The sequence below is a fragment of the Pleurodeles waltl genome, chromosome 1_1, assembly GCF_031143425.1.
Source record: "Pleurodeles waltl isolate 20211129_DDA chromosome 1_1, aPleWal1.hap1.20221129, whole genome shotgun sequence".
Classification (NCBI taxonomy): domain Eukaryota; kingdom Metazoa; phylum Chordata; class Amphibia; order Caudata; family Salamandridae; genus Pleurodeles; species Pleurodeles waltl.
The window spans coordinates 615195351-615212463 of record NC_090436.1 but is presented as its reverse complement, the minus strand read 5'-3'; the positions used below and the strand labels follow the sequence as shown (position 1 = coordinate 615212463).

General features: G+C 45.3%; 1 protein-coding gene across 1 annotated transcript in view; it reads right to left on the bottom strand.

The window, feature by feature from the left end:
* WDR36 (WD repeat domain 36) overlaps window positions 1-17113 on the bottom strand; it is a 543291-nt gene that overhangs the window by 50004 nt on the left and 476174 nt on the right. Inside the window, exons 21-22 of the mRNA XM_069226458.1 lie at window positions 917-998; window positions 471-658 (exon numbers count right to left, since the gene is read on the bottom strand). Coding sequence (XP_069082559.1) covers window positions 471-658; window positions 917-998 — 270 coding nt within the window. The remainder of the gene's footprint in view (window positions 1-470; window positions 659-916; window positions 999-17113) is intronic.

The following is a 17113-nucleotide window of genomic DNA, read 5'->3' as shown; positions in this document are numbered from 1 at the left end:
GGGATATATATATATATATATTTTTAAAACACCATTAAAAAGTAGCATCCATGCATGTGCATGCGTTATCATGCACCAGTGGCTATCTTGGACTGACAAAGTTAATAGCTTGGGAATCGTTTTCTATGGATAAAACCTGGGTTTGCTATTGCCTAGTTTAATATGGGCTGGCAACTCTTTCGCACTTCCAAACATTACAAACACTTAATATGACCGCCTCCCTCACCACATTTAGATGCTTATGCTCCTGAACATGTTCTTGGACAGTAACAATGCAAACAGTGTTACAAGACTGTCTTATCATGATGTACTGTACTGACCCATCTAAATCTTACCATTGCTAATTCTGTATTATAATCTTGTTTCTATGCCACCACCCTGCAAACTAAGACATCTCTACCGGGACAAGGGTGCACCAAGGTTCAATAAATAAAATGAAATAAGTTCCCAAAACGAAAACGAGTTATTACCTTCAAGAACAATGCAAGGTATGCCTGAGCCAGCTCAAAATCCCGATTTGAATCCAGCATGCTCCCAACCATTTGCAGAAAACTTTGCATCACCTTCACAGAGCCCCCGTCGCCTGGAGCCAAACTGCGCAGCTCTGAATCGATGCTAGATGGCCCCATTTCTTTCAATGTTTTTACAGGAGAGTCGTCTATTAATACAATGATAAAATAAGTCACCAAGGCAAACTTGCAAAACAGGTTAAAGAATCTTCAAGAGTAGAAAGCATTTTCAAGGCCAGCAGGGACGTGGGATACAAAGCACACTAGATGCATGAGGGGCCCCATGGGGGAAATTAATTTGAATATTCTCCACATCATCTCTTGCTGCTAATAACCAAATATTTAAAAAATCCTAACATGATTGAAATATCTGAATTTTCATGCGTATTGTCGAAATTAGAGCTTACATGTCTGATTTGCCAGGGCTTCTTCAAGCTGGATGTAAAAACTGGATTTTTGGGCAAGAATTCCAAGATTGACGACCTTTGACTAGAACACAAATGGAAGGACATGCTGTTACATGTTCATGTTTACAGAATGACAACTTAAAAAACGTAAATGCATCTGAGACTATAAATCACACCCTTATCCCTCTTCAATTACAGCATATAATTTTAGAATTCAGATCCCTCTTGCAGTGGTTTGAGTAAATGGGAGATACCTTTACATTTGTCAGATGTAAAGTCTAATTAATGTCTATACAAACGCCGGCACATGTAAGAATGAAATAAGAAGTGTTTGAAAGGTGCACAGTAATTGCTACCTAAGTGACTGCAACACCCCCCCCTATGTATTATGGCCATGAGTACAATGCCTCACCCTGCTAAAGATCATTCCTGAATGAAAATGTCACTTACCCAGTGTACATCTGTTCGTGGCATCAGTCGCTGAGATTCACATGGTATGCATGAGCTCGCCATCTGGTGTTGGGTCGGAGTGTTACAAGTTGTTTTTCTTAGAAGAAGTGTTTTCGAGTCACGGGACCGAGTGACTCCTCCTTCTGTGCTCATTGCGCATGGGCGTCGACTCCATCTTCGATTGTTTTCCCCGCAGAGGGTGAGGTAGGAGTTGTACTATAGTAATAGTGCCCGCGCAATGAAAAATGTAAGTATGTACCTATTAAAGGATTAGATAATATATATACAAATGTACAAAATTGAAGGTAACTTCTGAACTGCTACAGGCTTCCTGGGAGGTGGGTGGGTCCATGTGAATCTCAGCGACTGATGCCACGAACAGATGTACACTGGGTAAGTGACATTTTCAGTTCGATGGCATCTGTCGCTGTAGATACACATGGTATGCATAGACTAGTAAGCAGTTAGTTCCCCATAAGCGGTGGTTTAGCCTGTAGGAGTAGAAGTTGTCTGAAATAGAGTTCTTAATACAGCTTGACCTACTGTAGCTTGTTGTGCGGATAGCACATCTATACAGTAGTGTTTGGTGAATGTGTGAGGCGTAGACCAAGTGGCTGCCTTACATATTTCCTGCATTGGGATGTTTCCTAAAAAGGCCATTGAAGCACCTTTTTTCCTTGTTGAATGTGCCCTGGGAGTAATGGGCAGTTGTCTTTTTGCTTTAAGGTAGCAGATTTGGATGCATTTAACTATCCATCTGGCTATACCTTGTTTTGATATTGGGTTACCTGCATGAGGTTTTTGGAATGCAATAAATAGCTGTTTAGTTTTTCTGATGTTTTTTGTTCTGTCAATGTAGTACATTAATGCTCTCTTGACATCTAATGTATGTAGTGCTCTTTCAGCCACAGAATCTGGCTGTGGGGAAAAAACTGGTAGTTCTACCGTTTGATTTAGATGGAATGGTGAAATAACTTTTGGTAAAAATTTTGGATTAGGTCGTAGGACGACCTTATTTTTATGTATTTGTATAAAAGGCTCTTGTGTTGTGAACGCTTGAATTTCACTTACTCTTCTTACAGATGTAATGGCGATGAGAAAGGCAACTTTCCAGGTTAGGAATTGTATTCCGCAAGAGTGCATGGGTTCGAAAGGTGGGCCCATGAGTCTTGTTAGAACCACGTTTAGGTTCCATGAAGGAACAGGTGGTGTTCTTGGTGGTATAATTCTTTTAAGCCCTTCTATGAATGCTTTGATAACTGGTATCCTATACAAGGAAGTTGAATAGGTAGTTTGCAGGTATGCAGATATTGCTGCAAGGTGTATTTTAATAGAAGAGAAGGCTAGCTTTGCTTTTTGTAAATGGAGCAAGTAATTTACTATATGTTTTGGAGTTGCGTCTAGTGGTTGTATCTGATTATGATGGCAGTACCAAACAAATCTTTTCCACTTACTTGAGTAGCAGTGTCTAGTGGATGGCCTTCTGGCCTGCTTTATGACTTCCATACACTCTTGGCTAAGTTGTAAGTGTCCGAATTCTAGGATTTCAGGAGCCAGATTGCTAGATTCAGCGATGCTGGGTCCGGGTGTCTGATCTGTTGGTTGTGTTGCGTTAACAGATCTGGTTTGTTGGGCAGTTTGATGTGTGGTACTACAGACAGATCTAGCAGTGTTGTGTACCAGGGTTGTCTTGCCCAAGTTGGTGCTATTAAAATGAGTTTGAGTTTGTTTTGACTCAATTTGTTTACTAGGTAAGGAAGGAGAGGGAGAGGAGGAAAAGCGTAAGCAAATATTCCTGACCAGTTCATCCATAGGGCATTGTCTTGGGATTGCTTGTGTGGGTATCTGGACGCGAAGTTTTGGCATTTTGCGTTCTCTTTTGTTGCAAATAAGTCTATTTGTGGTGTTCCCCAGAGTGTGAAGTAGGTGTTCAGAATCTGTGGGTGGATTTCCCATTCGTGGACTTGCTGGTGATCTCGAGAGAGATTGTCTGCCAGCTGATTCTGGATCCCCGGAATAAACTGTGCTATTAGACCAATTTGATGGTGGATTGCCCACTTCCATATTTTTTGAGCTAACAAGCTTAACTGCGTTGAATGTGTTCCTCCTTGTTTGTTTAGATAATACATCGTTGTCATGTTGTCTGTTTTGACAAGGATGTATTTGTGGGTTATGATTGGTTGGAAAGCTTTTAGTGCTTGAAAAACTGCTAATAATTCTAGATGATTTATATGCAGTTTTGTTTGATGTATGTTCCATTGTCCTCTTATGTTGTGTTGATTGAGATGTGCTCCCCACCCTGTCATGGAAGCATCTGTTGTTATTACGTACTGTGGCACTGGGTCTTGGAAAGGCCGCCCTATGTTTAAATTTATACTGTTCCACCATAGAAGCGAGAGGTAAGTTTGGCGGTCTAGCAACACCAGATCTAGAAGGTGACCCTGTGCTTGAGACCACTGTGAGGCTAGGCACTGTTGTAAGGGCCTCATGTGCAGTCTTGCGTTTGGGACAATGGCTATGCATGAGGACATCATGCCTAGGAGCTGTAGTATTGTTCTTGCTTGTATTGTTTGGTTTGGAGACATGTGTTGAATGACCCTGTTGAAATTGTGGATCCTTTGTGGAGTTGGCGTTGCTACTCCTTTTGTCGTGTCTATTATGGCTCCTAGATATTGCTGTACTTTGCTTGGCAGAATGTTTGATTTTGCAAAGTTGACGGTGAACCCTAGTTTGTAGAGGGTTTGTATGACTTCATTTGTGTGGTTTGAGCATTGTGTGAGCGAACTGGTTTTGATTAGCCAGTCGTCTAGATACGGGAACACATGTATTTGCTGCCTTCTGATGTGTGCAGCGACTACTGCTAGGCATTTTGTGAATACTCTTGGAGCGGTTGTTAAACCAAAAGGCAATACTTTGAATTGGTAATGTATTCCTTTGAATACAAACCTTAGATATTTCCTGTGTGATTGATGTATTGGTATATGGAAATATGCGTCCTTGAGGTCTAGGGTTGTCATGTAGTTGTGTTTTTTGAGCAATGGTAACACTTCTTGTAGTGTGACCATGTGAAAGTGGTCTGATTTGATGAATGTGTTTACTACTCTGAGGTCTAGAATTGGTCTCAGTGTTTCGTCCTTTTTTGGTATCAAGAAGTACAGTGAGTAAACTCCTGTGTTTATTTGTGTGCTTGGTACTAATTCTATTGCATTTTTTTGCAGTAGTGCTTGAACTTCTATCTCTAGAAGCTGTGAATGGTATTTTGATAAATTTTGTGATTTTGGTGGTATGTCTGGAGGGAATTGCAGGAATTCTATGCAATAACCATGTTGGATAATTGCTAGGACCCATGTGTCTGTAGTTATTTTGTCCCATGCTTCGTAATATTGACGTATCCTCCCCCCCACTGGTGTTGTGTGGGAGGGGTGAGTGACGTGTGAGTCACTGCTTGTTGGTAGTGGTTTTGGGGCTTTGAAATCTTCCCCTATTCCTAGGGAATTGCCCCCCTCTATACTGGCCCCGAAAACCTCCCCTGTACTGTCCCTGGTAGGTGGGCGGTGCGGACTGTGAGGTGCTAGCTTGTGTGGCCTGACCCCGAAACCCTCCTCTAAAAGGTGTTTTGCGGAAGGTGTTATAAGATCCTCTGCTCTGCGGGGAGTAGAGTGCGCCCATGGCCTTGGCAGTGTCAGTGTCCTTCTTGAGCTTTTCTATGGCTGTGTCGACCTCCGGACCGAACAGAAGTTTTTCGTTTACTGGCATGTTAAGCACTGCCTGCTGAATTTCTGGCTTGAATCCAGACGTTCTGAGCCATGCGTGCCTACGGATGGTAACCGACGTATTAATGGTCCTTGCGGCCGTGTCTGCTGCATCCATGGAGGAGCGTATTTGATTGTTGGAAATGTTTTGACCCTCCTCAACAACCTGTTTTGCTCTTTTTTGCAGATCTTTTGGGAGATGTTCAATGAGATGCTGCATCTCATCCCAGTGGGCTCTGTCGTATCGCGCTAGCAGCGCTTGTGAATTTGCGATGCGCCACTGGTTTGCTGCTTGGACCGCAACCCTCTTCCCGGCTGCATCGAACTTCCTGCTTTCTTTATCTGGGGGAGGTGCATCCCCAGAAGTGTGTGAATTTGCCCGTTTTCTGGCAGCCCCTACCACCACAGAATCTGGTGGCAGCTGAGAGGTGATGAATACAGGGTCCGTAGGAGGCGCCTTATACTTTTTGTCCACCCTAGGCGTCACTGCCCTACTTTTAACTGGCTCCTTGAAAATGTCCTTTGCATGGCGTAGCATGCCTGGGAGCATCGGCAGGCTTTGGTAGGAGCTGTGGGTTGAAGAGAGGGTGTTAAATAAAAAATCATCCTCTACTTGTTCAGAGTGTAGTTCCACATTATGGAATAGTGCTGCTCTAGCCACCACTTGTGAGTAGGCTGTGCTGTCTTCCGGTGGTGATGGCCTAGTTGGGTATGTGTCTGGGCTGTTATCAGACACTGGTGCGTCGTACAAGTCCCACGCATCCTGATCTTGGTCATCGTGGCTCATGGCGGTGTGAGCTGGCGAATGTGACGGGGTGTAAGTTGGTGAAGCCGGAGTTACAGGTGGAGGCGAGGGAGGAGGTGTTACCTTTTGTGCTGTTTGTTGCTGAGGAGTAAACTGAAGCGTTCTTTTTCGTTTGACAGGTGGAAGGGTACTGATCTTCCCAGTCCCCTGCTGAATAAAGATACGCTTTTGCGTGTGATCCACGTCAGTGGATTGCAGTTCTTGTTCAAATCTATGTTTCTTCATTTGTGAAGACATAGAATGCTCTTCAGTATAGGAGCCTGAAACAGGGTCTGATGTTGCTTTTTTCGGCTCCGAAAACCCTGTTGATTGTTTTTTCGGCTCCGAGGTAACCTTCCTCTTTTTCTGTGCCGAAAATTCTTGGCCTCTATGGTCTTCGGCGCCACTGTCTCGGTGTCGATGCTTCTGTTTAGCACTCTCTCGGTCCCGAGGAGGCTGCGTGCCGGTGTCTCGACCGAAGTCGGACGATGTCGACACTGAATGGGCCTTTTTCGGTGCCGATTGTTGGTCACCGAGAATTTGGGTGGAGCCATGGCCGGTTGGCAGTGGCGTCCCCTGGGCCTTCTTTCCTTTTTTAAGTTCTGATCTCGACGTCTTACTCACAGTTTTTGTAGAGCCTAGCTCGTCGGAGTCTGAATCCTGGATGGAAAAGGATTCCTCCTGTTCCTCTTCTGTCTCGAACTGTCGACGCTCCTTTGGCGTGGACGCCATCTGCAGTCTTCTCGCTCGACGGTCGCGCAGAGTTTTTCGGGACCGGAACGCCCGACAGGCCTCACAGGATTCTTCGCTGTGCTCGGGTGACAGGCACAGGTTACAGACCGAGTGTAGGTCTGTATAAGGATATTTGTTGTGGCATTCGGGGCAGAATCGAAACGGGGTCCGTTCCATCGGCGTTGTTCTCCACGCGGTCGGGCCGACTAGGCCCCGACGGGGTGCCGAAATCTACCCCGAAGGGCACCGAAGCGCTTCGATGTTCAACGCGTCGTCGTATGTGTCTATCTCGAACCGGATCGCAACAATACCGTCGAAAATCTTCCGTTTTCAGCTATCTTTCCGTTCCGAAACCCGGAGCGACAGGAACACGTCCGAACCCGATGGCGGAAAGAAAACAATCGAAGATGGAGTCGACGCCCATGCGCAATGAGCACAGAAGGAGGAGTCACTCGGTCCCGTGACTCGAAAACACTTCTTCTAAGAAAAACAACTTGTAACACTCCGACCCAACACCAGATGGCGAGCTCATGCATACCATGTGTATCTACAGCGACAGATGCCATCGAACATAATGTTCTGCATTCTGAGGAGGGGAAAGATCTCCATGCAGGCAGCTGTAGTGAGTGAACGCATCCTTCTGCAGGAGGAGGTTGGGGGGGGGGTCTCATCACAGCGGTGGTGCTACATGTGTATCAGCGCTATCAGTTTCACAGACGGGGCAGTCCCTTCTATAATTCCACTGCGAAGTGCTTAATTTGTAAATGAAAACGTGCCAGCGCCCAAAGCTCTCCTCAAACGCGGCTGCTGCAATTAAAGGTGCGAGCACAGAATACTGAGGCAGCTTCATCCTGAAGTCCTCTCGGGCCTCTTTGATCCATTTACAGCCACTCCCTGCCCCTTCAGCTCACTCTTGCAGCTTTCTGCTTTCTCCTTTTGTGACGCTTTTCCGTCTTTCTCTTCCTCAGTGTTTCCCATGTGTCATTGCTCATTGTAAATGCCTGCTGCCGAAAAATAAGTGCCGGGCCTCAAAAACAAACGCCGTTGTCCTGCACCGGAAACCACCGGCTCAAATTAAACAATGCCACTGTGCCTCGCGGGCTGCACAAAGCGGGTGCACACGCCTGTTGAGCCCCTAGGGCACAATGTATAATACGGCCCCTAGAGTGCCTTGGTGTTTGTTCAGTGGTGAAATATCCACAGATCCTTATAGAATACTAACAGAAGTTTAGTACAGGTTATGGCCAAACTACATCTTAATCTAGATGTACATTTTGTCATTAAATAATTTATGTTAGTGAAGAAACCAGTAGCTACTTTTAATCTGTCCTGTCTAGTTGGGACAAGAATAAATGAGACCAGTGGTACAGTAAAATATAGTACAACCATGCAGATACTACAGAAGCTACATCTTGATTAAGGTACTGTTTGGCCATCATTTTACCAATCTGCAAATTCCAAACCGCATTACCACAGCAGAGGATCCAAAAACCTCCGGAGGTCAGGAGATTGAGCAGTGGTGCAGCTGAAACACCTAGGACATATCCTATCAAGCGGAATGAGGGGTTAGTACCAGGACATGCGAGTGCTATCGCGAACTACCAAAACCACCAGATCTCTGTATTTTCTTTTTTTAGTGCTGCAAAAACCTTGATGACAATCTCTGTCAAAAAAAGACAGCTCTCCACCTCCGATGTCCTAAAGCGATTAGTGACTGACATCTGGTGCGATTTGGTTATTTACAGAGGACTTAGCCACTTCAATATACGTGCAAACTACAAAACATCCGGCTACTATTTAGGATTTAAATGATCAAATATTGTTCCTCAATTGTTAAATACCCCCTGGCCACAGACTTGATGTGGAGAATTTCTCACAGGTGTCTCATGTCTGTATGGGGCACTGAAGCCATAGGGCACACATCTAGGGTAACCGGATCCATTTGCCATCCATTTCTTTCTGAATCCCTAGAGGCAGAAAGGAGGAATGACTATCAATTTGAGGCAGTGCGGTGCAAGAATCAATCTAAATTGGAACCTTTTTAAATGTGAGTTTTGACCATCTTTTAGAACGGGGAGGCGGGTGAGGTTGGTGTGGAATATGCAAAGAGAATACGCACCAGAAATATCGGTATTGACGATAAATAAATATCTTCTCATGGATACTTGTACCTGCAGATTCCTCATCTGCTGAATAGATTTTAAAGCAGTACCAAAAACCAAGTGGGTGGGTCTGAAGGAGTCGTTAAACAAGGAAATCCTAGTTAACCAAAGGTGCAAAATGGCAATCCCTTCTCATCTCTGAATTCATACAATAAAGCTTGATGAAGGTGCGAAGTGAGACCCATATCACGGCACACAACAAATGTCACACAGGGGAACACTCCTGGCTGGCTATTTCTGCAGTAGAAAACTTTCCTTAGTGGAATAGGCCCACATTGCCTCTGGCACTTCCTTCTTGGCAAGGGCATAGCACATATTCATGTACAGGATTATCCATCAAGATATAGTCTTCTTTTGAACTACCTTACCTTTATTGCTGCCTGTATATCCCACAAACAGCTAGTCACCAGAGCCTGATCTTAATGGGGTTGATGTAAAAACTAGCTGCTCTTCTGCCATCTAACTGGTGTAATCTCTACACCTCTGCAGTTGGATGTGGTGGAGGGTAGAAGGTAAGCATAAAGAATTGACAGATGAAAAAGGGTCACTAACTTAGGAAGAAAATATGCTTTAGTTCATAGGAAGAAGCATGTGTAGGACAGGCAGAAGGTCAGTGATTACAATTTCTTAGTAATGGCTACAAAAAACTGCTTTAAAAGGCAACAACCTCAACTGGCAACGATGGAATGCCTAAAAAGGAGTACCCATCAAAAAAGTCCGACCAAGTACTATTTAGGTATAACAAAAGGAGTAGGAAGCAAGTTTGTTAGTTATTTAAAAAACATCTTCATGATCAGGGATTTCAATAGTGGTGGCTGGCCTGGGAGACTGAGACATGCAGACAATGCTTCATTGTATCCCTTGGTGATTCTTTTTGCACATCCTTGGTGAGCCATTGAAAACACCAAAAGAAGAACATCTGATAGGTGTGCCTTCAAGGGATTAAAGTTCTGCTCCACACACCAGGCGACCAATTTGTTAGACCTTCTGGAATAGACTGACTTGGCGCCCCAGCTCAATCTCCAGGCATGATGGTGGAGGCTCTAAAAAAGGGAAGTGGCCAGGACAAAGAAATCACCCCCAACAACACATAGAATGGCTTTTAGAAAGAGAGTGATCCTATGTTCCCTAGGAGGGAATTCTCCAAGAATTGCTGTATGTGTTATTAGTTTTCTAGACATTTCAATGACTACTTTTGTATAAAATGAATTACTGGTTTGCAAATAAATTCTACTACGACTACCCAAATCAATGCAATTTCAAATAAAGACTTCAAGTGTCAACCACACAACCTGCGTGTCAAGCTATTCAGAGAGCTCTGATCAGATGTGACCTGTACATGGTGCCCCATATAATATTCAGAAAGCAGTCACTGGAAAGGATTCAGTAATGGAACAGCAGGCAACACATTGATGTAGATGTGTATTGATTCCCTTTTTATATGCTATATAGAAGACTGAGGGGGCAGTGGTGGAACTGTGGGGGTTCACACGTGTAATAAAGAAAATGTTAGGTGACCTGTTAACATCTGTTCATACCATGTAGTGTTGTTGATTTCCATGCTCTGAATACTCCTGCCATCTAGTGTTGGGCTCTGTCATTTGCAAGTTGTTTTACTCTGAAGAATGTCATTTGAGGCACAAGGTAGCCTGTGGCTCCTCTCTTAGTTGGTATGGGGCACCATCTCCAAGTTAGATCGTTCTAGTGGAGGCTAAATAAGGTATGGTAAAACATGTGCAATGACAAAAAGTAAAACAGTAAGAACAGTAAACTGTAATTGAAAACAATATCTGAAATTAGAACCGCAAGCTTCCTGGGAGGCGGGTGGGTGTATGTGAATCTACATCACTACACACTACGAACAGAAGCTTACGGTGTAGGTAACATTTTCCGTTCGTATCATGTGTTGGTGTAGTGTTTTAGATACACATGTTCTGCACAGACTGTAAAGCAGTAACCTTCTGCAAGTGGTGTCAAGCATGTGGATGATGCATACGTCCGGAATAAGATCTTAACCCCTTGGGTGGCATGGACGTAATGGTCACGTCCTCGGCTGCAGCACTGTTGTGCCGAGAACGTAACCATTATGTTCTACGCCCAGCCCAGCCCACCCCGGCAGGGAAAGTGCAAGGCACCCCCAAGGCACCTAATGACGTCAGTGTGCGTTCTGACATCCGAGGCCGTCGGATGCACTGGAATCCATTGGCTTCTAGCACGTCCAGGAGAAAAAGGATGAGTTTCTCCTCAGGGGGGTGAAGGGGTTTACCTCTAATCGGGGGGAAAGGAAAGGCTGTGCGGTCCGATTGGGCAGCGGGTATTTATTTTTGTGTCAATTTCATTACCGGGGGGGGGGGGGGGGGCAATATTGTTTAATGCCATTTCTACGGGGTGGGGGTTGAGAGAAGCCACTAAGGCACCAGGGATTGTTTTCGTTTCTGTTTTATGTATTGGGGTGGCCCCTTGGGCAAGGGTCACCCCCTCCCCCAAAGGGGGCACATGACTCTTGGCCATTTCTGCCAGATCGGCCTATTACTTTTAGGCCCATCTGCCCCCAAGGGAGGCAGAAGCCACAAAGACGCCAGGGATTTTTTCCTTTTCTTTTGTGTGGAGGGGCAGCCCCTTGGGCTTGTGGGAAGATCAGCCTTCTTTTTTTTTTTTAGGCCCATCTGGGGCAGAAACAATTAGACACAAGGGAAAATTTCTAAACGTTTGGTGGCGGGGTGTTTTTCAGACTAGCAAAGTATTTGCATTTGTGATTATAATGTTTTACTTCTCCTTTTTGTTCTAGTTCAAAGCTTTTGATTCCTGTGCTGTGACTCCATGCGGTTTTGGCAGTGGCTGACCTGCAGTTTGCGTAGTTGCATGTTCTGGGTAAGAAACAAACTATTTACTCCAAAAGTATTTTGTTGCCATGCATGAATGACGTTTTTTTTATATGATGTACTAAATGCAGGATTGTGTGTGAAATTGTCCTTAGATTTGTGCACAATGATATTTGTGTTCTTTTATGTGTAATTTATTTTCTTTTTCCTTTTTAGTGGGATATCATTGGTGATTGCTGTGTCTGTGCAGAGTAGTTACTGGTGAGTTTAGCTTTATCAGGCAATTGAGTGGTATAGTTTGAGTAAATAACTCTTTGTGATAAAGCCACACTTTGTTTATTACTTATTTTATACAGTGCTGGTTGTTGGTGGAACATTAGTCAAGCTACTTTTCGTAGGAAGGATCATGGCTAGCCGCAAGGTGACCGCTCAGCAGGTTGTTGGTATGCTTTTTGGGTCGTCTTCTGACCATGATTATGAAACTGACTCTGCATCTGAGGCAGAGGAGGAAGTGCAAGATTCAGGCAGTGCGTTTTCTGCCCGAAAGGAATAATCCAATGATGAAGCCACTCAGTGCAGATGAAGTGCCTGCTTTAGAGGACACTGATGTGCCAATGGTGCAGCAGCCAGCAGCTGAAAGCCTTCCCATTGGAAGACCTGAACTCTGGGTTGCACCAAACATGGAGCAGCTGGAATTGCCTGCCTTTACTAGTCTCCCGGGGTGTAGAGTGAATACGGAAAACTTTTTGCCTATCAATTTCTTTCAGTTGTTTATGGACGATGTATTTTTGGAAGAGATTGTTAGCAGACTAATTTGCATGCTGAGCAGTATTAAAGGGACAACAGTGCCAGACTTAGGCCACATTCTAGAGCTACCCAGTGGATTCCCACAAATCTGGAAGAGTTGAAAAAGTTCTTGGGGTTAACTTTCTTGATGGGGCTGATAAGGAAGCTGTCACTGTCTTCATAATGGTCTACTAGTCCCTTGATGGCAACGGCTATATTTCCTGCAACTATGAGTCATAACCGATATTTGCTTCTTCTTCAGAGGCTGCATTTTGTTGATAATGCTTTAGCCTTGTCACAAGGTCACCCTGATTGTGACCGTCTTTTTAAGACTAGGCCTGTCCTTGATCATTTTGTAGATTGGATTTCAGAGTTCTATGTTCCAGGGAATGAAATAGACGTGGACGAGTCTTTGGCCCTGTTCAAGGGCCGTTTGATTTTTAGGCAGCACATTCCTAGCAAGAGGGCATGGTATTGAATTAAGATGTATATGCAGTCTGAAAGTTGTACAGGATAGGTTTATCATTTCCAGGACTACACTGGTAGGGATTCCAGTATTGATCCCCCTGGTTGTATGCCCACTTTTGGAGTTAGGGAGAAAATTGTGTGGGAATCTGGTAGACGGCTATTTAACAAAGATCACCATTTGTACCTAGATAACTTCTACACTGGAGAGCAATTATTCAGGGAATTGTTCAGAGTGGACACTGTTGCTTGTGGCACTATCCGCTCTAACCGTAAAGGCTATCCAAGGGAGCTTGTGTGTAAAAAACTAGAGAGGGGAAACTGAAATGTCTTGCGTAATGATGAGGTGCTAGCTGTGAAATTTGCAGACAGGAGGGATGTCTACATGTTGACTACCATCCATAATGAGCGTACTTCCCCTGTGACTGTTTGGAGTCAGGTTGCTGAAGTGCGCAAACCGGCGTGCATTTTTTTTTTTTAATTGTGTTTTGCAAGAAAACACGTACAAATTAACATTCCATATGACACATCTTTATTCCATTAAGCATTCATGTATGCACACCTTAATAGAGAAGCAAGCACACTGACCATATGCCCCCTATCTACTGCCACAGTTGCTTGTACCTAGGACCGTAACGATAAGTAAGTATATACCATTACTAGTGTCCACCCATCTTCCTGGCAAGTCCCAGTTTGCTTCTTGTCTCTTTCTCTCATCCGCAGGGCTCCTCCCTGCATACTCGCAGTGATGGGGGAGCACACAAATCTCCCCCCAGGCCCCAAAGGTGGTCCAAGGGCTGACCCCTTAAGTGGATGCAGATAGATCACTCTCCGGATGCTGGAGCAGATATGTGTTTAGTGTCCCCATATATCTTTAGGGTGTGAGCTGGGGGCAAAAATTCGGCATAGACATCCAGCTGATCTTTACAGTATATCAAGTCTGATAGCCATTCTTTAAATCTGAGTGCCCATTCTCTTCCCCTCCTACAGGCCACCCTGCGTTTTGGCAGCAGAAGACCTAAGTCTGTATATCCACAATGTGCATCCTCCAGTTCTTCTGTATATCCCAGCAGAACAATCTGTGGTGGGAGTGTTAGTGATGTAGGTATCACGAGAGATAGTGCACCTTCGACTTCCTTCCAATAGCTCAGCACCAGGGGACACAGCTAAGTCAGGTGTAGAAAACCCGCACCTCGCGCAGGTATCATCGGGTCTTAGGCCATATTTATGAAGCTCCATGGGCGTGTAGTATAACCTGTGAAGGAATTTATAGTGTATGATTCTCAGTCTGCTACTTGCCATGATTCTGCCGGTCTGATGGAAGCAGTATACCCATTGTTTGTCCGAGAGTGGTGTCTAATTCTCCATCCCATCCTTCTTGTGCTCCCACACTAATTATCGGCTACTCCTGCTGCATAGACTGATAGTGTGTAGAAACTAAATGTCATGGGGAGTCCGCTTGTAGCAATATGGGAAAAGGGTTCACCCTGGGTTGTTCCATTGGGAAGGTCAGTGTAATGTCTCTGAGGCTGCGTGTAAGGCGAATATACAAGAAATTATCAAGTAGAGTCTTCAACATGTCAGCTGGGAGTTTCTCAAGCTCCCGGAAGCGGGCCTCTTTCTACAAGTCTCCCCACGTGAGGAGGCCAAGTTTCGTTAGTAATTTTGTACCTGCAGTTTCGCATGTAACTGGCACTGCCCCCGGTGCAACAGCGGCATAGCCGGTGAGTTTAATAAGCTCCCCCCTGCCCGGCGGGCTAATATTTGCCAGGCTCTTTGCTTAAAAGCCACTGCAGAGTCTCGGGGCAGTAATTCCCCATGTCTGGCCTCAGATATGAGGAGTGGGGGGTCGGGGTCATATATCCCTGCTCTATTGCCAGATGTGGCATATACGGGGTGACCAGTACCAGTAATGTGCAAAGTGTGTCTGCGCGCAGTTGAAGTAAAGCTGCAGGTCAGGGGCTTCAAAGCCCCCCTGCGGCGGCAAACGGCTGAATGAGAATTTCAACCTATTTTCCCTATTTCTGCCTGTTGTCAGTATGTTTGACTGTGTTTAGTGGGATCCTGCTAACTTGGAACCCAGTAGTTTTGCTCTCTCCTCTAAATTGTACCTTTTTCTTCCCATAATTGGCATACTGGTCCCCCCATGTAAGCCCTAGTATACGGTACTTAGGGAACCCAGGGCATTCGGGTTCCAGTGGATTCCTATGGGGTGCAGCCGTTATTCTGCCACCTGCCATGCAAAGGGTTCGGCAGGCCTGCTACTGCAGTCTACGTGAACCGGGTGCATGCACCCGGTTTCACTACAGGTCACTGCACCAGGTCACTGTAAGTCGCCCCTATAGTAGGTCCTCTCAGCCCAGAGGGCAGGGTGCAGGTACCTGTGTGTAGGGGCACCCCTGCAGTAGCAGAGGTGCCCCCACGAACTCCATCACCATTTTACTGGACTTCGTGAGTGCGGGGACATTTTATATATGTACTGGGCATGGGTCACTACCTATGTCAATCTACATAATGGTAACACCGAACCTGGGCATGTTTTGTATCAAACATGTCGGAATCATAACCCAATACTATTGCAAGTACACAATGGATCCATATCCCTTCACAAACCTCCTGTAATACCCAGTCAAGCCAAGGAATGCCCTGACTCGAGTCTGGGTTTTTAGAGCTTCCCAGTCCAGAATTGTCTGGATCTTGGTTTGTAAAGTTGCACTTGGCCTCTACCCACAAGTGGCCCAAGTATACAACTGTGCCCAGCCCTATTTGGCACTTAGATGCTTTAATAGAGAGGCCTACTGATTGCAAGGCCTGCAAAACCTTCCCCATGTGGACCAGGTAATCCTGCCAGCTGGAGCTAAAGACAGCAATATCATCTAGATATGCTGCACTAAAGGACTCCAAGCTAAAAAGGACTTTATTCACCAAACTTTGGAAGGTGGCAGGGGCATTCCTTAAGCCAAAGGGCATAACAGTAAACTGATAATGTACATCAGGTGTAGAGAATGCTGTCTTATTTTGCCTCAGGTGCCATCCTAATTTGCCAGTACCCTGCAGTCAAGTCAAAGGTACTCAGAAATGTGGCTGCACCTAATTTGTCAATCAATTAATCTTCTCTGGGTATGGGGTGAGCACCTGTCTTGGTGACAGAGGTGAGCCCTCTGTAGTTAACACAGAACCTCATTTCTCTCTTGCCATCTTTGGTATGAGGTTTGAGGGCCAAGACCACTGGGCTATCCCAGGGACTGTCAGAGTGCTCTATTACCACTAACTCCAACATCTTGTGGACGTCCACTTGTGGACTGTTTGTAAATTTTGTTTTTGACAGGTAAACTGTCTCCTGTGTCCACATCATGGGTATATAGGTGTGTCTGACCAGGGGTCAAAGAGAAGAGCTCAGCATACTGCTGAAGGACTTTCCTGCAGTCAGTTTGCTGTTGGGCAGAGAGGGTGTCTGAACAGACAACTCCATCTACTGACTCATCCTTAGGGTCAGTTGAGAGGAGGTCTGGGAGAGGTTCACTTTCTGCTTCCTGATACTCATCAGTAACCATTAGCATGGTTATGTTTGCCCTGTCATAGAGTTTCAGGCAGTTAACATGGATCACCCTCTTGGGTGTCCTGCTAGTGCCCAAGTCCACTAAGTAAGTGACCTGACTCTTCTTTTCTAGGCCTGGGTAAGGGCCACTCCATCTGTCCTGACGTGCCCTGGTAGCCACAGGCTCCAAAACCCAGACTTTCCGCCCTGGCTGGAATTCAACCATTGCAGCCTTTTTGTCATACCACAACTTCTGGAGTTGCTGGCTGGCCTCAATGTTTTTAGACGCCTTTTCCATGTACTCAGCCATCCTAGAGCGAAGGCAAGCACATAGTCCACTACATTTTGTTTAGGCTCATGGAGAGGTCTCTCCCAGCCTTCTTTAACAAGTGCCAGTGGTCCCCTGATAGAATGGCCAAACAGAAGCTCAAAGGGGGAAAACCCTACTCCCTTCTGTGGCACCTCTCTGTAGGCAAAAAGCAGGCATAGCAGGAGGACATCCCATCTCCTTTTGAGTTTTTCAGAGAGCCCCATCATCATGCCCTTCAATGTCTTGTTGAATCTCTCCAGTCCATTGGTTTGTGGATGGTATCGTGTCGTGAATTTGTAACTCACCCCACACTTATTCCACATGTGTTTCAGGTAAGCAGACATGAAGTTTGTACCTCTGTCAGATACCACCTCCTTAGGGAAACCCACTCTGGTA